Source organism: Symsagittifera roscoffensis, chromosome 2 (genome assembly GCF_963678635.1).
Source record: "Symsagittifera roscoffensis chromosome 2, txSymRosc1.1, whole genome shotgun sequence".
Classification (NCBI taxonomy): Eukaryota; Metazoa; Xenacoelomorpha; order Acoela; family Convolutidae; genus Symsagittifera; species Symsagittifera roscoffensis.
Genome location: NC_087063.1, coordinates 2216275 through 2241202, shown reverse-complemented (window position 1 = coordinate 2241202; position 24928 = coordinate 2216275). Strand labels below are relative to the sequence as shown.

General features: G+C 34.3%; 2 protein-coding genes across 2 annotated transcripts in view; one reads left to right on the top strand and one right to left on the bottom strand.

Moving 5' to 3' along the window:
* Window positions 1-24928, bottom strand: part of LOC134840327 (C2 domain-containing protein 5-like) — a 302083-nt gene that overhangs the window by 236457 nt on the left and 40698 nt on the right. The gene's annotated exons all lie outside the window — the stretch shown is intronic.
* LOC134838956 (uncharacterized) overlaps window positions 1-24928 on the top strand; it is a 48213-nt gene that overhangs the window by 5960 nt on the left and 17325 nt on the right. Inside the window, exons 7-23 of the mRNA XM_063854328.1 lie at window positions 507-690; window positions 1243-1344; window positions 1961-2116; window positions 2608-2866; window positions 3294-3466; window positions 8146-8415; window positions 8619-8652; window positions 9898-10100; window positions 15088-15326; window positions 16307-16421; window positions 17842-17985; window positions 19010-19139; window positions 21185-21463; window positions 21861-22140; window positions 22440-22652; window positions 23232-23416; window positions 24087-24268. Coding sequence (XP_063710398.1) covers window positions 507-690; window positions 1243-1344; window positions 1961-2116; window positions 2608-2866; window positions 3294-3466; window positions 8146-8415; window positions 8619-8652; window positions 9898-10100; window positions 15088-15326; window positions 16307-16421; window positions 17842-17985; window positions 19010-19139; window positions 21185-21463; window positions 21861-22140; window positions 22440-22652; window positions 23232-23416; window positions 24087-24268 — 3148 coding nt within the window. The remainder of the gene's footprint in view (window positions 1-506; window positions 691-1242; window positions 1345-1960; window positions 2117-2607; window positions 2867-3293; window positions 3467-8145; window positions 8416-8618; window positions 8653-9897; window positions 10101-15087; window positions 15327-16306; window positions 16422-17841; window positions 17986-19009; window positions 19140-21184; window positions 21464-21860; window positions 22141-22439; window positions 22653-23231; window positions 23417-24086; window positions 24269-24928) is intronic.

Below are 24928 nucleotides of genomic sequence, written 5' to 3'. Positions count from 1 at the left end.
GACAATTAACGCGCGATATATTTCGCGCTATTAACACGTGAGCGGAGAGTTAATCCGTCTTAGAAATTGTTCCAAATTGGTTGAAAAAATCTTATTTGCCATAATTGATTCGTTACAAGGAGCGAAATCTATCCTTTTGTACTTTAAATGGCGTGTGGGGGATGATTTTCATAAAAAATTTCAAATTTTAGGACAATTTTTGTTAATTATTTTTTAAACTTAGTTTTTCCATGTTATTACTGCTCCATAGACCTTAAGAGGCAGTCGGAACATTCAGGGCCTCGCCTTGATACGAGCAGTGTTGTTAAACTTTTATTTTTCATCATCATGGATTTGAAGAATTTAGCAATAGCAACAGAATAATAATTGTTCTATGAATCGCTAATTGCAAAGCAGCCGTCCAACTTTTTCGCTCATGTTCCATTTTTTAAAAAATCCAAACTTCATTTTTTAGGCTGAAGTTTATCAATCAGGGCGTAGTAAGAATATAATACTTTTTCTTCTAGAAACGTGGAGTTTAGCGGAAATATTGCCTTCTGGGACGAATCTGACGGAACGATGACAGCTGAGTTTGACAAGTTCTTGGTCAATAGCAGACATGCCTCTTATTTCAACGAAGAAGAACACTTTCAGTTCACCACTGACTTCATAGGCACGTTCGGGTTCTCAGCTGGAGATTGTCCTAATATGGTAATTTTTTCACATCATTCACGAGTATTTAGCTTTCTTTTAAACCATTTTTTACATTTCTTAGAAAAATATACGCACACAAATTATTGATCTAATTTTTTCCTTGTTCTGGTTGTTATTCTTACTTCGCTATCAATTAGTTTTTTCATAGGTTTTGGGTTATTTAAAGTTTATTTGGTTCTACTACATTACTTGGTTTACTTGGTTCTTCGAAAAAGTCTGTAAGATTTCATGCATATACCACGTTCACTTTTGATTTTTTTGACCATCGCATGAATAATCTCGTTTAGCTATAATCGCATGCATAAGTGATGTGAAAACACAATTTTTGCCATTCGGGTAAAAGGCAAAAAGAGCCACATTAGGAACCAAATTTCGTGCTAATCATACAATGGGCACAAAACTTTTAAACTTAAGAAATTCCTGGTGGGGTAAAGATTAGAATAACCGGCCTTTTTTAGCAGATATTTTATAATGTTCTTTACTAGATTATAAGTAATGAGTAATGAGCAAGACTGAAAATTGAAATAAAAAGTAGTTTTGATTTTCCAGGTGATCTCCTCTGAGGTGTTTCTGGTGTTGCCTGGAGGTCAACTGAGGTCACAGTGTCACAGGAGTTTCAATGCGGCCGAACAACCCCAGCAAGATGCAAGTGTCATTAATATAAGATAATATGGATCTTTCCTACTAAAGCCCCAACCCCCCATTTGCTTTAGGAGTAGCAAATATATTTTCTGGATGAATTTATGAAATGTCGTGAGCTTGTTTGTCATCTGCTTGATGCGATGTGTAAAAAAGAAAAAAATGAAATAAATGAGAGTTCACGGAAAGCACTTGTTTATCGTCTAGATTGCTAAATGAGGTTGCACTATTCAGGGTCTGACAGATTTGAGACCCCGAATGCGTCCGATTTATAGCTGACTTGAATTTGAACTCTTATACAAAGGATTTATATACAAAAATTGATTTATTTAAAAAAAAAAGTTTATTAGGGAGTTCTTTGATTTTTGTTTTCTATAACTTGGCGAATCGGAGCTCTCTTGCACCAGCTCCTATAAAAAAAGTCTGCCGAATATGGATGCCAAAAAAGCAAAGGGGGACTTTTGCGTTTTGACACGGTGTAGATTTCCTAAATGGGTTCGTCCCCCCCTCAACTCCCCCGCCTCCTTTTCGCTCGAATCTTTCATACGCTTCCTCCCAGCCTCAAAAGTGTCAAACGCGATATAGAAGAGAAGTTGAAAAAACTTAACGAAGGATTAATTTTTTCCAGACCTGTCCAGACTTGTCGGCGGATGATGTGGTGATCGCGGGCATCGCAGACCAGGAAAACCCGAGTGTTGTACTATACGCGGGAAGCACCACAGCCCTTCACTTTGTCCTCACTCAATCCGCCGACTGCGCTCGGTTTAGAGCCGATAATTTTTCGGTGAGAATGTCTACTGTTTATCTGCCGACTTCGTTCCATTTAGTAAAGTTTTTTTTAATACTTAAGTTAGTGTTCTTGTTCCTTTTCAAGTAAATCAAGTAATTTGATTTATTTTGTCTTTACGAATTATTTTTGCCCCAAAATCCGTCGCAGCGCAATTTTTGTTTCAGTTTACAGGTTTACAGCCTTATGTTCTTTAAACTGTTAAATTTTCAGTTTTGCCAAAATATTACTTGGGTAAATTACTTTGGGTAAATTTTACTTTGGGTAAATTTTACTGTGGGTAAATTTTGGGCGACTGCACTACACTCTTGGACATTCTCATTTAAAAAATTACATGAGAAATTGAAAGATTTCAAAGAAAGACTCTCATTCGTTTTCCTCTTCCTGAGAACTAAGAGAACCTTAAAAAACTGAGAACCTTAAAAACATGAGAACTCAAGAAGTTTTACTCCTAGAAAAGTGTTACTTCATCGAAATGATTCTCGTAGATCAATGCGGATTTAATACAACTGGGCGACAACTTTCCCTCTCGTCTTTCAATCGAGCGGGTGCGACTCACCCACGTGGGCGACAACTTCCTCGGACTGCGAGACAAGATCGACTCGTGGCTGGAGTACGAGAGTCGGGTTCTGGTGTCGAACCCCCACTACGACATTGGCTCAGTGTCGGTGTCTCTTAATTTGGGTCATATGGAGTACATACGCGTGAGCAGTGATGACGTCAGAGACAGACAGATTATGTTCACGGGTAGGAATTTTACTATAATTGGCAATTTCGGGGCACCACTTTCGTTTGAAAAAAAAATGATGACACGTTTGTTCTATTACAAAAAAAATTCTTAGAGTTTTAATGTGTGACAATCTTTCCGGCGACAGTGTTGCTTATTAAACGCCCCATATTAAATAAATCGCATTGCATATTTATCAGGTTAGTCCTTGAATCATTTAGTTCATGATTGAGAGTCGGAAGTACTGCTTTCGGATCTTGTTACATATTGCCCCCTTTTGCATGTGCCTAACTGTTCAAATCTTCCTCAATAAGGGGGAAGAGTGTTTGTCACAATGTACTAAATAGGTATTAGTCGCAATGTACTAAATAAGGGGTGGATACTTAACCAAATCCTTGCTTTCGCCCTACATATTCATACGTCATGGCATTTTTTTTTTCGGTTCAGTGGAGTATTTCCTGTTTGATGACCCCCCTGCCCTGGATTCCAGTTGGTCTCACGAGGTCACGGTTAACTTGGCTGACGGAGTGCAGCTTCTGTGGTACAGGACAGTCGAGATGTTCCTCTATTATGACGTCAACACATCTTCCCTCACATATCCACAATTCGATCCCGATTTGGTGAGTGAAAGGACTTACACATTTTTCTTTTTAGATTCTTAGATATGTAGTTTTAAAGAAATAAACCCCATTGTCACATAAATTATCAGAATCTTGCAAAAATAACGAATTTAGACGTATGATACTAAGAAAAGATGAAATTGCTATGAGGGGATGAGTAATGGTTTCTTACACAAGATGGAAAAAATTCAAAAAAACTAAAGCTACAAAAAAATTGTCGAGGAAGCTGATTTCAAAATAACCAAGAATTTGGACAGTAGCAGATATCTAGCAGAGAACAGATTAATTTTGAATATCGAGAACTGCTGCCTTCATCTAATGTACTTGAAATCTCATGGCAAAAAAAACTGATTAAAAAAGTTCGATGAAAAAAGTATGTAGAAATTTCATTTCAGAACTTATATTTTAAAATATTTAAAATATAGAAAAAAAATGTTATTTAAAATTGTACAGTGTAATTTGGGGCCAGCTAAATTTCAAAAAAACTGATTTTAATCAACTCATTTAGTGTCGAGAATTTTTGGACCACAAAACTAAACAAATTTTTCTCTAAAGAAAAACTCTACTCTCAGGTAACAAACACTCTTTCATACAAAAAAAAAAATCAAACCATTTTTTTCAGGTCTTGTTAATAGCGGTCTCGTTCTTTTCTCTGCGATGGCAAAGTACTATGCAAAAATTTGTTTGATTTTCCTTACTTTAAAAAACATTAGGGAAATTTTTCTGGGAAAAATAAAACTTTTGTAAACGAAATTCCTAGAAAATTTTTAAAACCTTAAGAAAAATTCTAAGATGGCGACTTTCGGCCAGCCCGGATAGATTGGCGAGCGTAAAAGACGCTCACCTCCCAACCAGCTTCCCTCATTTCTGGTTGCCAATTTGTTCCCAGTATTCCTTTGTGATAATATTTTCAATGTTCCATTTCCGAAGATCAACCCTAACGCTAATATTCATCCGAATTTGGCGCCAATATGTAAATGGCCAAAAACAGAGCTCGGAAGTGGAAAAACAGAGCTCGGAAAAACAAAATGGCTGGCCATCATCTGCCAAAAAGTTCCACTCACGCTACCCCGGGTTGACCAAAACTTCTACTCATACAATTTCCATATATGAAAAATTTCTTTCTAAATAAATCCATACAATTCTATACATACTGAAAATTTCATGAACTCACCGTGATAAGCCTTTTTCATATACCGAATAATTTTCCAAAAACCTAAAAAATTTGATTTTTTTCTAAATTTGTTTTCTGAAAAGTTTTGCGTTGTTTTTGTAACCGAACGCAAGTGAAAAAGACCCTGGTTTACTCGGAGGTAGAGCCACCGAAGGATAGAGGTTCTTGCATTTACAATGCATAGAAAAGACCTTGAAATGCCTAAGAGCTGTTTTACACAATTGTTATTACAAAAATAGCTAATTTTATATTTTGTTAAAAATGTTCAACGAAGGTTATTTTTGAAACTCAAATTTTTAAATTTTCAGACATTATTTAAGATATAAAAAAAGTTCCATAAAATACGGGAGTTTTTAGCGTTTGTGAAAAAACTTATTGAAAGAAAGGGGGAAACATTTACAAAAAAAATAAGTTTTGCATGCAAAAAAAATTTGGAGAAAATGTTTGCTTGGGTAAAACGTTCGATTTGCGGTTAACAAAAAAAGTTGGCCAATTTCAAAATTACTTGAAAAAACGTTTGTTACCGAAATAAAAAAAATGACAGTTTTTTTAGTACGATACACCGAATTTTATGCCAAAACAAGAGAAAAGTCCTTGAAAAATTGGATGACAACTTTCAGCAAAAAGTATGAAGTTTGTATGATTAATATTTTTTCATAGACTTAGTTTATGAAATTGTGTGCTTAGCAATTTCGTTCTATGGAGGTCAACCCGTGACTGCAGGAATTAGTTTACCAGATTCCAATTTCCCAATTCCTAAAACGATTTATCGACTAAAAAGATTGAGTTCATGCTGCAGATCTTTGGTGAATTCATACATAAACAGCTTCAGCCAATTTTTTTCCAGATCCGTGTTTCAACTGTGCCATATCTATTTTAAGGGTGAACATAACTGCTTCAGACCTGGATCAGATAAAATATCTCTGAGCTAAGCTTGCAATTTCTCAGAAATACACCTTTCAGTTTGAACGCAGTATTTCCAGCAAATAATCGAAAGAATTCTCATTTTTTTACGTTTTTCGTTGTGTTGACAAACAGTTGCTGTTTTGCGATGACATGGCTAGTGTAAACTTGATTATTTAAACTTAAATCAGTAAATCTGAAAAAAAATCTGGTTATTTTGTGAGGTTTTTTTGAACGATCTGTATATAGTGAAACTATGGTTCTTTAGTAACCATTCCAATCATGTTTTTGAAAAATTTAGCATGTTTTTTTGGGAAAAAGGAAAGAAACGATTGAATGATATAAAAGAGAAGAAGAGAAACTATGGACTAATTGAAATTTGAACAAGAAAAATTCAGTAACACTGCTATAAGTTATCGATGAATTGAAATTGAAAGAGAACAAGACTGCTCGTATCAGGGCAAAGCCCTGAATGTTCCGACTGCCTTTTGAGGTTTATGGAGCAGTAATAACATTGAAAAATTAATGAAATAAAACAAAATGAAATTTTTTTTCTCTAAAATTTGAAATTTTTTTATGAAAATCATCCCCCACACGCCATATAAAGTACAAAAGGATAGTTTTCGCTCTTTGTAACAAACCAATTATGGCAAATAAGCTTCTTTCAATCAATTTGGAACGATTTCTAAGACGGATTAACTCTCCGCTTACGCGTTAATAGCGCGAAATATATCGCGCGTTAATTGTCCCAAATTGACAAAAAATGGCAATCTTTAAACCCTCATAACTTTACAAAAAGTGATCACAGGTGAAATGTTTTTTCAAACTTGAGCTCAAGACAACAATACCTTTCGAATTATATTTAAAAAATTCCGTCAAAATGGCTAGTTAAAAAGTCGAAATTTGTCTGAAGAAAAGAAAAAACCCACCCGAGCATAAATATTCTGTTACTTTCGTATCAAAAGTCGGAACAACAAGACTGCTCGTATCAAGGCGAAGCCCTGAATGTTCCGACTGCCTTTTAAGCAGTAATAACATTAAAAAATTCATTGAAATAAAACAAAATGAAATTTTTTTTTCCAAAATTTGAAATTTTTTTTATGAAATCATCCCCCACACGCCATATTAAGTACAAAAGGATAGATTTGGCTCCTTATAATAAACCAATTTTGGCAAATAAGCTTCTTTTAACCAATTTGGAACGATTTCTAAGACGGATTAACTCTCCGCTTACGCGTTAATAGCGCGAATTATATCGCGCGTTAATTGTCCCAAATTGGTCAAAATGACAATCTTTAAACCACCTTAACTTTAGGAAAAATGATCACAGGTGAAATATCTTTTCAAATTTGAGCTCAGAAAAACAATGCCTTTCGAATGATAAAAAAAATTCTGTCAAAAATGGCAAGTTAAAAAGTCGAAATTTGTCTGAAGAAAAGAAAAAACCCACCTCGAGCACAAATATTCCGTTACTTTCGTATCGAAAGTCGGAACAAAAATTAAGTGCCTTGGAGGAATTCTATTCCATCTATAAATAGATAACAAACTAACTATTCTGCTCATGTCTGCATATTTTATTACAAGATGTAATTGTTTTGGTATTGCACGTGGCCATTTTCATAGAATGTATCTGAGAGCGAAAGTGAAACAATGTGTTAGCCAGATATGATCACGTGTTGGTCAGATCTCACGTTCTCAGAAGACCTGGTCTTTTTCAATAGCAGATCTGTCCAGAACTGAAATTATTTCACCCCTTCCCATTAGTGCTACATTTTTGGTCAGATGTGACTCGGTTGTAGAAATGTGATGAGCACGAACATGTGTGCCAAGAGACATTAACATCAGTACGTTTCACTCAGGATGGATCTATGTTTTTTCGGAAACTTTTGTTGACCTTCATTTTAAGTCGACCAAATTGATTTTTCAAGCACATTCAAATCACTATTAAAACCGTATTTTAACAAAAAATTTTTAAAAAAGGCTAAAAATGCCGTTTTTGGGCTTTTTTGCAAAAATTTGACCAAAATCGAGTTTTTTCGGCGCGCGCTCCCTTTCAAAACGTGGTATATATTGGTGCCGAAGGATGTTAAATGGATGTCATAACATCTGCATTTTTTGTCAAGGCTCAATATTTACAGATACAGGGGCGGATTAGACCCCCTGCCGACCCAACGGGTCCCCCCTTTGTAGCATTTTGAGACATCCGTTTTTGGCGGACGGACCCTAAAAATTTTCTTAAGGCGCCAAAATATACCAACTTTTAGAGCGAAGCACGCACCGAAAAAACGCTATTTTTTGTTAAAAATTTTCCAAAAAGTGCCTAAAAACGCTAATATTGGCCTGCTTTTTGCAATTTTTTTTTACAAAAAAAGGTCGACAAATTTTTCTAAAGTTTTTTGAAAATCCCCCCCTTGAGAAAATCCTAGATCCGCCCCCGTACAGAGGTGCAGTCACGCTAAAGTAGAAAACCTTGTAGCTAATCTAGTATTTCTAACTCACTGAAATGCACTAAAATGATCATTACAAAATCAGACTGCCAGGGAATCTACTAGAAAGTTATAAAAGAAGTCGAAATATATCTTAACACCTGTTTTGTCTTTAGTGGGAACAAAAAGAAGATTATAAACTCAAATCGGATTTTCCCTACCCGCTTCTGGAGTCAGAATCAACTGCAAATCCCTGGAACCGCCTAGACCAAGTCTTGGCTTGGAGAGTGACCTTGTATTTGGGTCATTACGAACAGTTTAACCGACTGCTGCTGGTTCTGTGTGTCCCTGATAGTCCATCTTATCTTCAGATTGAGAGTGTCGAAATAAATCCTGGACGAAACATTTTTCTGAAGAGCATTGATCCTAGCCAGTTCATAGTTGACGTATGTATCTAAATTTTATAAATATTTGTATCAGAAGGATTAAATGTCGCAAGTTTTTATTTTTTTTGTCTTATTATCTTCAAAATAGATAAGTTTTGCTCAGAAACCATTGTTAATACAAGCCCGTTCAGTTTTAAAGCATATACTCATATTTCATTAGAAAAGTTACCAGAATATTGTTTTACAAGAATATTGTTTTTCAGCATTTGAAGTATGCATGGGCTGCTGCAAATCTCGGTAAGTTGATATGTTTTCATTTTACTGTTGGATTATTACTTTAAATTAGATGCAAAATATGTAAATATGTAATTGCCGAAACTCGATTACGGAATTAATTTCAGGACCAAACAATTTGAAGAAAAGTTTGAGTGGGTTGGTAATTTTTGTGTATACAGGGGCGGTTTTGGCTCTTTTTTTCCCCACCTCACAAGAGCTTCAATATATTAGTGTAACGAGTGGTTTTACGGATTTAAGGGAGGGGAGCGAGGGGGGGGGGGGTTTAGTCTTTCATCTTCAGGGATTCGACCTCCTGCCGACCCAAAGGGACCCCCGTTGTACTTTTTTAAAATATCCGTTTTTGGTGGCCCTAAAAATTTTCTAAAGGCGCCTTGGGCGTCAATATATAATTTTTTTGAGGTGGAGCGCGCGCCTAAAAATCCCAATTTTTTGGTCAAAATTTTGCAGAAAATGCCTGAAAACGCTTTTATTAGCCTGTTTTTTTTTCAAAGTTTTCACCAAAGCAGGGTCTTTTTAGATCTTTGGGAGAGCTCGGACACTCAATTTGGTCGACCTAAGAAAAAGATCGACAAAGTTTTCGAAACTTTTTTTGGAAAATCCGCCCACCCTCGACAAAATCCTAATCCGCCCCGAGTGTAAAAATTAAAGACAGTTATATGGCTTAAAAAGTTTTGAAAAGAATCTTAAGTAGATTAAAGAATTTTTCTTTTGCTTGGCAGATTTTCTCTGAGTTTCAAACTCGAAAACTAAATTTATGCACAGGGGCGGATTTAGGATTGTGGCCGACGCCCCCTCAGGGATTTGACCCATTTATCAACCAAAAGGTCCCCCCACTGGTATTAATTTTTTAGATCCATTTTAGGATGACCAACCCTAATTTTTTTGTAACGGCGCCTTCCGCGCCAATATAAATTAATTTCGAAGCAAAGCTTTCCAAAAAATACCCGAAAACGGCTTTTACGACCTGTTGTTTTTTTTAATTTGCCTACGGCGCAAATCTTTTAATCAAAATAGGTTTTTATAATTTTCTGGGAGTGCTCCGAAAATCAATTTCTTCAACCTAAAAAAAAGTCGACTACATTTTCGACAAACTTTTGAAAATCCGCTTCTCCTCGAGAAAATCCTAGATCCGATTCACTGAGACCAATTTACGTGCTTTTCTCTAAATTTATTTTCTCCTAATCATTTTTTTTGCATTTATTGATAGTGAGCTGATAATATATTTTTGGTTGTTACACATTCAAGGTTCCTTCAAAAACGAAAGCAGAGTGGACGACGAAATAGAAGTAATCGTACAGATTCGAGTCACAAGTTCACATGGCTCTCTTCAGAATTCCACCATCAGTTTCTGCAGTATTGACTACAATGACTCTTCTAAATATTATTGCGAATTTGCAAGTGAAAGTATTCCTCCTTACGATCCAACATACGAGACGGCCTTGGCTGATGTTAGTATAGTTTATAAACGTTAAACTTAACAGGCAACGAGTATGATTTAAAATATTGTCGAAGATCATACTCTCAAAGTCAAATTACTTATTGGTTTATTGTCCTGACTTTCGTAACGAAAACGTAACGGAATGTTTTCGCTCGGGTTAGTTTTTTGTTCCGACTTTCGTAGCGAAAGTAACGGATTAATTTGGGGTATTTTTTTCTTCAGACAAAATTCGACGTTTTAACTAGCCATTTTTGACAAGTTCTTTTATATCATTCAAAAGGTATTGTTGTATTGAGCTTAAAAATGAAAAGATATTTCACCTGTGATTATTTTTAGCAAGGTTATACGGGTTTAAAAATTGCCATTCTGCCCAATTTGGAGAAATTAACTTTTAATCGGTCTTAGAAACCCATTATTTGGTTGAAAGAAGCTTATTGCCATAAATGATTTGTTACTAGGAGCAAAATTTATCATTTTGTATTTTATAATGCGTGTGGGGGATGATTGTCACAAAAATCCCAAATTATAAAAAAATTTCATTGTTTTCATACATTTTTTTTCAGGTTATTACTGCTCCATAGATCTTAAAAGGCAGTCGGAACATTAAAGGCTTCAAGCTGATACGAGCAGTCTTGTTTGCTTTTTTATCTGGACTTCAACCAAAACATCATAAGCTGCTAAAAATTGAGGGGAGAATTAGTTTGAACTTAAGCAATCCGGTGAACGATTTTGGAAAATTTTGAAAATTATATTAAGAAAAACTTTAAGAAATAAATAAGACTGCTAGTATTAGGGCAAAATCATGAATGTTCCGACTGCATTTTAATTTGTTTTGAGTAGTTTATGTTACATAAACTGATGAAAAGATGATAATGAAAGTCTTAAAAGTTCTCTTCAATCGGAATTGATTCACAAGTTTTCCAGTCAACATACAAAAAGCATCAAACCATCATTTACTTTTCACAGCCCGTTCTAATCTTTAACGGCTTTAATTCAGCAAATAAATATTTAACGGGGTTGACTGAAAGCAATAAGTGAAAAAAAGTTTGAAATTCAAAACTTTGAGTTTCAAATTGGACTAGGTATGAAAGTGTGCTTCGTTTTATTATGAGCTCAGGAAGAAAAATTCTCATATAGGTTCATTTTTAGAAGCTGATGAACAAATTACAAATTTTTGTCAGCCTAAATTGATTTTCGTTAATAGTTTACAACTGTAGGCAGTATTTAGATGGTATATAAAAAACATAAGATAATATTTGGTGCACTTTCAGCCATGATTCGAACGACTCTAAAAAACTTTCAACAATTTTTGCCAATGTTGAGAGAAACCATTTTTTAAGTTTTTGAGTTTCAATGTAGTTTCGAGCAATCAAAGTGATCGAGTGACATTCCATATCTGGAAACTTTATCCTAAGAAAAAATCATTTTTCTATAACAAAAATTATTCATCGCTTCACAGGCAAAATTTACCCTAATTTTTTTTTAGTTTCTGTGATTTTTATTTCAATTTTTATCTTGTATTCTCTGAATCTCTTTGCGTTTTTGAAGTTTTCTCATCAAATTGCTTATAAAGAACGACTTGATTTTGAAAAAAAAAGGATTCTTTTGTAGTTTTATGTTAATTTGGTCGGAACATTCTGTGCTACTTGCGCAGCAACCGGTTATCTTTGTAACTTTTTATTTTCAGTTTTATAAAGATTTTTCTGATAAACTGTCAAATTTATTAGTGATTAACAAACTTAAAAACAATTGTATAGAAGACTCTCAATTGTGCTTTTAAGAATAGCAAAGATTGATAACAGTTGTCGTTTCGATTAACAAACAGTTTAGCAAAAAAAACTTCTTTTGTAGTTGCCTTGAAAACAACAGAAACAAACCAGAAATTTCATAATAAGATATTACGTAATAACAACCTGACTATTAGTTTTTTTATATGGGGTAACTGATTCCAAAGCTATCGTCTGTCGGTACACTACAACAAAACGTTATACTGGAAAACCAAACCTGCAAGTTATAAGGGTTAAATTATTTAGTTTTCAGATTAATATAAACTTCCATTTCGGTCTGATACTTTTGCCATACATGGTTTCATTCGAAGTTTTGGATGAAAGTTCTTTATATTTATCGTTATTTTTTTGTTATTTTATGAAACTTTATCAATTCAAGTATCGCTGGCAAGTTTCACTAACTGATTTCAAATTTATAACAAGCTTTTCAAGTTATAAAGATTTTTATTCTGCTGCTCAGAATAAAAAAACTTAGAAACTTCCAAGATCACGTAAAAATTTTGCGAGAGCTCTTTTGTTCATGCTCCTATTAATTTCTAATATTGTTTGAGTTTGCTTTTTTTCTTATTTTTGTTAGTCAAACAAGCTTAAGCTTGTTTTTGGAGATATTTTGTTTTTCAATTTTGTTAACTCTAATTAATTTGTGTTTTGACCTGAAATTAAAGTCTTTAATTTAATAAAAGCTACGACGATTCTGGATTTCAGCAAATAACTCTGTTTTTTTCTAAGTTTAAGAAACAAAAAATGTGGATTGCGCTAGTTGGGTAATGGCAAAGTATCTGCTGAGATAAACGCCAAAAAAATCCGAGAAGGAGAAGCAATAAAGCAAAAAACAAAACTCAAGCGTACAAAGTCTCCCGTATTTCTCGCATATGAAAATAGTGCTGAAACAACCAAATTTGGGAGTGAAATGCTGCTTTTGTCTTGACAGTGGAAAGCAAGTTTCAACAGAAATACGTTATGTTGCTTTTGTGTTGCGAGTAGAAATCACAAAAGTTTGAACAAAAAAGAAAAACGCTATAAGAAGTTTTTTTGATGATTTTTTTGGCTTTTGTTTAACTTTGAGGGGTGTATAGACCTCATATCAAACAACATGAGCATCCACAAACAGCAAGAACTGCTTAAAGAGCAGTAAGAAAAGCTCAAAAGGAACAAGGATAGCCAGTTACTGTGCGTGCAAGTAGCAAAAAATGATCCGTCCATAATCTCAAGACAAAATAACAGAAAAATTTCAAATTAGCGTCGTCATTTTTTGCGTGCTGTGATAAGAAGATCTGAACCAAAAAATAGAATTTAAAAAAATTTCAAGCTAGGAGAATTTTTTGAAAATTTTTAAGTTGATCAAATCACGAATGAAGGGGCTTTATTCTGATATATAACTCGACGCTTACGATGATTTTTTTCTGGTGGCTGATGTTCCGCTGAAACCAAAAATTGAGAAAACAAGAATAGCCGGTTTCTGTGCAAGTAGCACAGAATGCTCCGACCACATTCGTAAAAAAATTACGAAAAAAATTTTTTAATCTTCAAATTAGCGTGCTCTAATCAAGAAACTATACAAACGCGTATAAAATTAGTGATTAGGCTTAAAATACTAAAAATGTCTCCAATAAATAACTAAGCGAATAAATGAAGAAAAAATTTTTTTTAAAACCTCTAGAATTTTCCTAATTTCTCAACTAAGAACTTTAATTTTGTATGAAAAATTTAACGGACAAGAGTAAAGCTTCCAAAACTGTTTTTTTTGGTGAAATCAAGTGTTCCTTAGCCTAAATGGTCTGTGCTTATTATTATTATTAACTTAAATTTGACTACAGCTCAAAAATTTTGAAACAGTTTTTCTCTGCACTGGAAAAAAGTTTTGGAAAGTTTTTAAAATCGTTTGATTGACGACTGAAAAAGCCTTTATATTAAGTATCACATGACCCATTCTGATAAATTTTTGTGGAACCTAATTTAGCGTGAAAGACAAAACAGAAAGATAAAACGATCTAAAGCCCACCCTAAATACAGTTCCTTCAGGTTTTTAAAATGTCGGATAAAAAAAAGAAAAAAATTAAAACAAACCCAATTACAATTTTTTTCCTTATATTCAATGAACCTAACAGCAACAGGAAAAAATTAATTAAATGCAGCGAAGGTTTTATGTCGGAGAATTTTTGGTCAATTTAATTCCTCAGTTTTAAAAAACTGTTTTTTGTTCCGAGCTTTCGAAAAATGCAGAGGACTTTTGTTTTCGGTTGTGTATTAGTTTTTTGTTTTCCATGCATGTTTAAGTATTTATCGGAATGGGTCGATAGATATATATATATTTATTATATCGTATTAAAGGTATTAAAGTTTTTTTAGTCGTGATTTGAGGCAATTGTCGAGAAAAGTTGTCGGTTTGAAAGTTTTAAATTTTGGTCGATTTTTTAGCTAATTAAGTCAGAGTGCAGGATTACAATAGCTAATTTAAGCGGTGAAAAATTCATTTTTTTCGAGCAAAGCTAGTTTTTGCGGCATTTTGGCAGTTTCGCGGCATTTTGGGAGTCAAATTTCCAAAAGTTCTAAAAACAAATTCTGCAAAAAAAAATTAGAAAGAAATAGTGAAAGTTAAACTTTTTTACAATTTTTTTCGATTATTTTTAAAAAAAATCCATTACAAGTGCCCTATTTGACTATGACTATCGAATATGCCTAATTAATTCTTCTTTGTTCAGACTTTTCAATCACACCACACAGAAAAAATGACACTAACTTGAAAAAACATTGTTTTTTTGTAAGACTATGGTTTAAAAATTCTGTGTAATTTCCAAAGTTACCGGTTATCATTGTAATAAATGAAATATAACAATTAAAAAATTTATCTTTAAACGAAATATGGATGCTTACAGTTGAAAATGCGAGCTTGAAGAAGGAAAATCAAAAAAAATTTTCGACCGAAAAAGACGTAGATCTGCTTGCTAATGTTCATAAGCAATTGATTATCGATGTATGTTTTATTTTTATTTTTTTAATCGAATGTTACTCTGGACAAAAGTTATCGACAATCCATTCCGGTACGAAATTTGGTGAAAAATATTGAATCATCCAACTTATTTTAACATATTTTTTTTACCAGAAGAAAACTGTGTTGATGAAATTTGCATTTGTAATAGCACTGATAAGGATACCGAATCGACTTTCACAAAAGCGCCTTCTGGATCTGTTTTTTTTTGTTGGTTTTAGCCAACAATTACAACCGAGTTCCAAAACGAACCAATGTTGATACCACAATCTGGTGCGAGTTCTGTAGCTTTCAACGTTTACTTTGCGTCTGAAAGTAACTGGAGGCTCGAACTTGGACTGAAATCTGTAGTTGTAGAGTCTTCTGGATCATGTCAGGTTCAACTGGAAAGCTTAGAGATGATGTCATATGGGGAGAGCATTGCAATGATTGGTGACTTCAAGCTGAAAAACTGTTCTGAGTGAGGAAAACTCTGCGTGCCTACTGAAGTTGAAACTTGTTTCAATGTTTGTTCCAATCTTATCACGAAGTGTCCTAGGTTGGAATTCATCGCACATGGTGGATTTTTCGGGCCGCTTTAACGTAATAAAACGTAGGGGTTATTCGAAGATGCCGAAGTACAAGAGATCGAAAATTTAAAAAAAAAGCACCCAAAAGTTTCAAATATTGCGACAGTTGTAATTCTGTAATTTCTACAGTTGATAATTTTTCAAAAATTTTTAAATTTGAGTGCTTTCAAATGATTTTTATTTCTGGTTTTGCTTTAAATTTTGGCCATCTTTGTCAAACAGGCTTTTAGAGCGAAGATTTTGAGGCAACGTCTTTAATTGTCGGGATAATCTTCAGAGAAAAATCTATGACAGAAAATGCTGAGAATAAGTTTTTTTGTATTTGATACGGTTACAACTATATACACTGCATCATTTGTAGCTGTTTTTTTTGCCACATACACATTATCTAGTAACTAATTTTTCTTTTTTTTCTGCAAATTTTTGCTTACTAATTAGTTTTTGGCACTCCTGAATTTTTTTTTGTTCTTGAAACTCTTTATTGCTGAGCATATATTAACAGAAACCGTTCATACAGGGGCAAACATTTACAAGAATCCTGCTGTTTACAATTCGATATCCCATTTTTTTTTCCAAATTTCTAAAAAAAAAAAAGTGGCCAGGAAAAAAATGCAGATGTTTTTTTCCTCTAATTTTATTTCAAAATGTATACGGTCGGATCGCTTTGTAATTCTTGCTCAACAATCGGGTTTTCATTTAAACTCACATGATAAAGTTTCGTTTAAACTTCGTCCGAAAACTAAATCTTGATTCCTCGCAACATATTTTGTGATACCCGAAAATTCACACAACACATTGCACACCTGTAAGCAATCAATACTAATGATGTAAGCAATCAAAATCAATTTTAATACAACTGATTTTGTTTCAGGTATTACCACACTGAATGCCAGTGGTCACCGAACGAAATTTACGCAGACTTTGGAATGATTAGCAACCTCAACATTAACCAAAACGACATTGTCACTACTGACCCAAAAAACCAGGTGATTTCGAAAAAAATTATTCTGCACAACTCTTGACTAATACAATTTTTTATTTACAGATCAGAAACAAACTATAGCTTTCTCAATTTTTTTGTTATTTTTTTCTCTATTTAGCTCTGAAATTTCAAAAGAAAGCTATCGATTATTACTTCTTTACGCAACGACTTGATGCCAGTTTTTTTGCTCTTCAAACAAAATACCTAATAATTATATATCATCTAAGTTGAAAAATGTTCAGCAAAAAATTGTCAGAATAAAACAGTTTCAAAAATAGCAAAGGTATTATAAAATTGTCAGCTCGAGTGAACTAAAAAAATGAAAATGGAGCGAAAAATATACGAGAAAGTTGATTATACACCAAAAATATAGTTAATGCCGAGAGAGTCAAAAGAAGAGTGTTAAATTAAGGAACGAATCTGAAGAGCAAACCACCTGCAACTGGTCACACAGATAGCCATAAAATAGCTGCAAGTTAACGGGTGGTAGCTTTGAAGAGCTTTAGTTCTTGCAAAACCAACTGTTTTTCGAAACTCATTCACTATAGTATAGTGCCCCCTTCAACTAAATTAAACTCTAAATTTATACGTTATGCATCTATCACAGTTCATAAAACCATATTTGAGCGCCGACTAGGTATTACGTCATAGTTAAAAACAAATGAAATCTAAACGATACAATCTCCGATGATAGTAGACCAACATTTTGTCGACCTTTTTTTAGGGCGGATCTAGGGGGGGGGGACGCCCCCACTATTCAGGGATTCAACCCCCTGCCTGCCCAAAGGCTCCCTCCTTTGGTACTTTTCACGAAATCCATTTTGGCCGACCGACAGTAAAATTTTTCTGAAGGCGCCTTTGGCGGCAATATATACTAACTTTGAGGGGGAGAGCGCGCCAAAAAAACCCGATTTTTTTGTCAAAACTTTCCAAAAAGTGCCCAAAAACGGTTTTTTTACCTGTTTTTTTAACAATAACTTTGCCTGCGGCGCAGAAAGTTTGGTCGAAGCAGTGTCTTTTTGTGCTTTAGGAGAGCTCGGAAAATCAATTTGATCGACCTAAAAAAAAGGTCGTCAAATTTTTCAAAAATTTTTTGAATATCCGCCCCCACCCCTCGAGAAAGTCTTAGATCTGCCCCTGCACAACACTAAAAATACTTTTGAGCCGCAGGCAAGGGCAGATCTAGGGTTTTCTTGATGAGGTTTTTTTGGTCGACTCTCGAGCGCTCGCTCCCGAGTTTACAAGCACTCCCAGAACACTCAAAGGCTCTAAAGTACTTGAAGATGATTTCCTCCATTTTTCTAGCAAATTTTTATAAAACCGTTTGTCATTTTCAACTAAAAAGTAGTTCAATAATTTTATGATGCTTTTCAATGTCACCAAGTTTTTTGTTTGTTTTCTGATAATTCTGACTGTATTTTCAGATCCTATTTTCTTCGGTGGTAGCAGTAGATGAATACTGCACTCTTGGAACTCAATTGGGATTGGAACTCACCATTGTAGTCCATGATGAAGTGGAGAATCAATCTTTCCCAGTCACTGCTAGCTTCATCGACATTCACGTCAATGTATTCATTTTAATTTTATCATTGTTTTCATTTCTAAAATAGTTGTAAAAGTGGAAAAAATGCAAACTCTACCACAAAAGAAAACAAGCAAAAAATATTGTACAAATTAATCGGAGCTGTCCATGATGAAGTGGAGAATCAATCTTTCCCAGTCACTGCTAGCTTCATCGACATTCACGTCAATGTATTCATTTTAATTTTATCATTGTTTTCATTTCTAAAATAGTTGTAAAAGTGGAAAAAATGCAAACTCTACCACAAAAGAAAACAAGCAAAAAATATTGTACAAATTAATCGGAGCTGTTCGTTTTTGTCGCTTTATCAAAAAATATCAGAAATTAAAATATCTGTATAACCAAAGCAAACGTAACTCTTTTTTTTTTAAATTCAGCGGGCGGCAAATTGCAAAAACCATGAGTACCAGACAAATTTTGCCTCATTTTGAGCATTTTTCTACAGCTTAGACTAAGCACTTAACCCAACTTCACTTCTATTCAAAAAAAATTAAATCAGCAAAATGCAATTGTTCCCTTTTTAGAAATTTCAGATTACTGCGGTTCCAATCACCGAAGGTGAAAGATTTTTCTTCAGATCAGAGCAATTTGTAAGCTCAAAAATAAGCTCGAAAACAACAGCATTTAAACATCAAAAACGCCCCAATAATCCTTTCCAATCGTGATTCGAGCCGCAATGAGATTTGCAGGAAAAACTTTTCCAGTGTCCCGAACAAACGGCAACAATTTTTCGCTAATTTAGACAAAGAGTGAGGAGTAGGTTAAAATAAATTGACTACAGCTCACTCTTTTTTAAGATTTTTAGGTAAAAAACTAATTGTGTTTTTTAATATCAAGCCATTATAAAAATTCAAAACGAAAAATGAAAAAAATGTTGTTTAAAAACGCTTTGATAAAATTTTGCATTTTAAATTTTGTTTTAAGTGATTCGCAAAAAAAGGTTTACTGAAGAACAATCTGTTTTACTCTGACAACCGCAACCCGTTTTCGTTATTTCCCTATAATTTCAGGATCTGCAGTCGTCAGTGGTGCCTGGAAAAGAGATCTCCACGCAGATGCACAAGGAGAAAGATGGCAGAATTGTGAATGACAGGCCATTTTCTGCCAAATCAGGAGCACCAGAGAGATTCATATTAGAGGGTAATTTGCGCTTGCTAATATATCTAGACGCAAAACAAAACAGCCTAGAATTGCAAAAAAGAGCTTCGCCCAACAATATAATTTGGTCTCGCATTGAGGAAATAACAGAAACAGACAATGCTTAAACTGATGAAGTGGTGATAAGTTTGAGATGAAGTGGCGATAAAACAGATACCATTTTTTCAGGTGTCAAAACATGCTGATTTGAATGATTTTAGAAAAATTGTGAATTCTTTTTGAAAGGTTCAAAATTCACGGCAATATTCAATCGCCGATTTCATATTGATCGATTATTTTGATTTTATATTGATCGATTATTTCTGACCACCGTTATGGCCCCATATGACTTAAATAAATTTTTTTTAGAAAATTTGTGCGTAAAAAAATAAATCGACTCAATAGTTTTAATTAGAAGAAATCACGTGAAAAATTCAATTTTGTTGTCCGACCATTGAAAATGGGGAAGAACTTTGTATATTCGGGTTTTAATCATTGGAATCGGTTGCTTGGCATATCTTCTTAAAACTCTTTGAGTCGTGAATCCAACAACATAAAAATTTTCAAAAAAACTTCCAGTGCCGAGAAAAACCTTCGCATTGAGAAGAATTGGATTGCAATCATCGGTTTTTTTACAGATAATATAGCGAAAATCTAATAAAACAGGATTTGAATCAAATTAAAATCGATTTAGTTTGATACAAAAATGCAGTTTGAAAAAAAAATTCAATCGATTCTGAATGCATTTTTTGTCAACTTACTTTGACTTATTCTCGTCCAAATAATAGTAACAACGATGTCGAGTTAAGGCGATTTGAATCAATTTTGTCTACATTTTTAGGCAATTAATTTTTTTTCTTCCGTAAAAAGCCATTCAATCCATTTTAAATCAATTTACGCGTCTAAATATGCTATCGTAAACCAACTTCTTACAGTTTTATTTATATAAAATTTGATTTAAGGATCAATTTCCATATCAAGTTTGTCAGTTTGGCCCGTTTGAAACTTTTGGTTTTTGTCCAACTTTGACAGAATAAAGCGAGGATAACTTGTTAAATTGGTAGTTTAGGCTAAGAAACTCAAATTTTTCTAATAGATAGAAAATACGTATGGCACTTACCTGTCAACATTTTTTTCTTTTATTACTTTTTTAATTTTAGTTTAATAAGTAGAAAAAAACGTTTTTTTTTGTCATTTTTTGTTTGATTTTTTCGAAGGCAACTGTTGTCGATTATGCCTAATTTACCAATGTGCTAAGGAGGCACTTAGCACAGTGGTAAGGCGTTCACTTTTAAATCGTCAGATCGTGTATTCGATCCCATGCCATGGCAATGATAGTGTGTGAGGACAAGCTCTCACTTGGCCTCCACCTCTACCACAACCTGACCAAATTTGGCTGCATAGTGGTACCACGTAAAAGTTCTAGACGCAAAAAAAACGGCCTTGAGTCGCACAAAACAGCTTCGCTTAGCAAAATAACACTGTCTGGAATGTGGGGAGATAATACAAATGGACTATCCTTGACAGGACTGTTAAGGCCTGCTGATAGCTCCTCTGCGATTCGCAGGAGCTAATATAAAAAAAAATTTACCAGCTTTGACGCGGGTGTTTATATTTAATAAAATGTACTAATAATCTAGGTAGGTATGTACAGTTAGGTACAAACACTTAAAAGAATAAAAGAAGTAAAATGAAGTGTGAATCAAAATGTTTTCTTCCAAAAACTAACACCATTTTGTAGTGATCGACCGATGGTCGATTCATGTAAAGTGTTGACTGGTATCAATACCAAAGGTCATAATGATAATCATAAAACAAATCACAACAATTATTTTATCATCACGCCACCTACAAAAAGCGACACTAGTTTGAAGAACTCAATAATTTGAACTTTAATTTGTAGTTTTTTGAATATTTTCGGAACATTCTGTGATACTTGCACAGCAACCGGCTATTCTCGTTTATATTTTGTGTATGGTGAAAAAGGGAAGCTTCTTTTTTTTAATTTCAACTGAACCAAAAGAATGTAATTCGCTGTTTTTTTTTAGTATTTCTCGACGACTTCATGACCGACGAGATCCAAGTAGTAATTGAGCCCGAATATTCGTGGAACCATTCAGGGAACTCATTCGAAGGGGGAGCCGCTTTCACTATCCTCGGAATGCATTTGCTGGACATCGGAACAGACATTTACGGAGCTTGCGATCTGAACGATACGATGCAAATCAATTTTTTGTCGTACAAAAAAGATTTCACAGATTCACTGAGTTCGAATGGACTGCAAGCACAAGCGGCGTATCTGAATCTGGGAGTTATTTCGCATATCCGTAAGTACCTTTTGGCACAGCATGGTTGCCTAAACTATAATTTTTTGTCTCTTTTCAACTCAATTTTTTCAGATAATCCACTTCATGAAAAACTCGAAGAAAATTTTCTAGATAAAAAACTGGATGAAAAAACAAACGGTTTTTTTTTGCTGAAAACATGATCCATGTTGAATAAAATTTTTTATTAACCTCTATCAAACTTTTTGGAAGCAACTTTTAACAATCCATTGCTTCATCAATTTTTTAAAAAAATTTTAGAAATGAATTGATAAATTTTTAACTCTATTTCGAAAAAAAATAGTAAAACTACAATTTTTTTTTCAAATTCTAAATCTTGATGCTAAAAATATTTAACTAAATTTAAACCTGGATTGAAAATAACAGTTTTTCTTTGTAGCCAATGCCAGATTAGCCTTTCATTCAACTGTCAGACCAACCGACTCTGACACTCAATCCAACTCCATTCTCATAGCAATTGACTTCGAGCTAAACGACGAATTCTTCCTAGAAGACGTCGATGATGATGCGACTCTGATTGTGTCTGTTCTCGCTGTGTATCATGGGTTGTTGTCCAGTTATCCGGTGTCTATTAAGACGGAGTTCACACCCGATCGATATCCAGTGGTGTTGATGGACCTGACGAGTTACTTTTTGGTCCCTCGAGAGGCGATGCCAGGGTAAGAATGTTACATAACTTCCTGACGAAGATTTACTTTTTTTATTTAATGGGAATTTTTCGAACGTTAGGATCGGTTATTTTTGCGGATCGATGTACAAACTTAAAAGACTTTAGTTTTAAAAACTACTGTGGCAAGGGTTTCTGCCAAACTGTTTTTTATTTTATTTTTTTTTTTGCGAAAATTAGTCTTGGAATAAAATCTTTAAATGCAATAGCGTGAACAGTTTTTAACTTTTTTATGAGTTTAAATGAAATCAAAATAGTGATTCAAAACAACTTAACCTTTTTTTATAACAGAGACAAAGGCATCTACCAAGTGGACTTATTTCACGACTGTGACTCTTCGGCGGAAGCACGTGACTTCAAAGTGGTCGTACACCTGCCGAGTTATGCCGACTACTACGAGACAGACTGGGTTCACAACATCGGCAGAGATGCCTACTTTGAGAATAACAGACCCCACTCAATTGAATTCTGGTTCCGCAGCATCGAAAAGACGGAATTTCTGAGGTAAAAGATCTTTTCAAAGCGACTTTTTGTCTCTCCCCTTCCCACCAAGACTATTGGCAACAAAAATCCTCAGATTTATCATTATAAATAGAAACTTTGGCTCTTTTCCAGTTTCTCCACCCCTTTCAAATTCAATTTTGAAAAGTCTATTTAACGTTGTCATAATGCAATGAAATTTAGCGTGATGAACAAATCGACAATTCTGAACAGATTTGTTCTTCATACTTTACAGCGTAACATCACGCATTTAGCCGTAATAACACGTAAAACAAATATAAAACTCGATATTTTGAAGGGGGAAACTGGAAAAGAGCCGAAACTTTAGCATAGCTCATCGGCAAAGTTTGGAAAATTGTGGCTGAGAAAACTTTGACGCAACTGATTTCCTTGTTCTATCAAATCTTCCTTTTTCTTTCTATTCTCATGGAAAGAGTATCTGCATTAAATTTTTTTTATTGTTTTTCCGCGAAAACTATTATTTGTCAAAAAGGATCGATCGAGGCTGATAGTTATCAGCTGAAGCTTGTTTGTAGATAATTTTTGATAATTTTTTGATAAATTTATCAGCTGATTTTCCAGGTTCAACGTTACCTTCAAGTTCGCAGAGAACCATCGCTACTTCAAAAGTGCCCGCATCTATTTGACTGCACTGCCTTTCGAGTACTTCTACAGGAAACTAAACCGCACAAACGACCACGCCAGGTTTTCACTGGCCACTTTTGCTCCCAAAATCAGAAGTGAAGAGATCCAACTGATTGTACAAGGTAGATAAATCACTCTTGTTACAGTGGTTATAAAAACAATTGGGCTCTTTCTTTTTAAACCCCCTTCCCAAAGCAACATATACTCCTTCCCTATAACGGTCCTTTAACCAGTAAGGGGTTTGTTACTAGGCTGAGAGTTCGGGGGGGGGGGGGGGGTATCTAGGACAACTGAGAGGGGGTAGGGGGCGGGTTTGACTTTGAAAATTTTGACGACCATTGTGGAAAATGTTGAGAATTGTCCCAAAACACAAAGAGACCCATTTTCGAAAAATATTTACGCAGCAGACAAACTTCAGAAAAAAGGCTTTTCTTGAATTTTTGGAATTTTTTTGAAAGTGTTTGGCTTTTCTTGAATTTTTGAAAACAAATTATCGCAATTTTTCGGTGCGTAATCCTCTTACATTTAGTGCATATGACACCAAAGCCCAAAATTATATGTAGTAAAATAGTAGCGAGGTCTGTACCTTCAAATCATCAAAGAGTGGAACCATATCAAAGAGTGGAGCCATATTCATGGTATATTGCTGAATCAGGGATGAATATCCCTGCTAAGTCAACACGAGCTTCGGCGATAATTTTTAAAAACTTTTTCTAAAAACATTATCGGTCCTAAATAATTTTCTGTTATACTCCAATCTTTAAAAATCGTTAAAGAATGCTTTTTCGTCAGAGGCAACCTGCTCGGGCAAGATAGACGTACACGACTTGACTAAGAACTACCCGTGTCAGTTGAGTGCCTCCACTTACTTAAACCCAGTACTCCATTCGGCAACTGAGAGCTTCCTCTTGAGTGACAGGGGCTACAAGTCCAACAACTGGGCAGGGCAGTACAATGTCGCACAGTCCCTCAAGGTGAAAGATATCACACACTTGCAAAGATTTTTAATTGAAATCAATTTTTTGTGTAGATTTTGGTGAGAAAAAAAACAGCATTTGCCGACCTAAAATTTGGGTCCACAAAATTTTCAAAAAAAATTAGTTTCTAGTTGAATTGATGACATTTTTTCAGCGAGGATTGAAAATATGTCGTTAGTTTTACTAAAACCTCTTGACTTTCAAAATGACGAAAAGTTTATTTTTGCTGTTTTATATTCCGACCAATTTTGGCTATTATTAAGCTAACAATTTCTGATGCACTTTCTGACGCAAAAATTTTTTTAAATGAAGTTGGTGATCTGAGCTCAAAAGTCAAATGATACTTCCTCCGCTACTATTTTTTTTTTGAAAAGTTGAAAGAAATTACAATACCAAATTTTATTTATTACCAATTTTCTATGAAAGCGTGGCGTGGGCGCCGAAAAAAAAAACAATAGAAATTGAACTACGGCAACTTAAATAATTGGCGTTAACTTTCGCAATTGAATTGCGATATCTTTCTACTTGTTGACGATATATCACTCTGTACTTGATATTGCGTGCAGGGTGAACTTTTAACCACAAAAACTAAAAATTCTTATTTCTTATGAGACAGTCCAAACAATCAGTAATTTGCCTTCAAACGAGAAGTCTTGT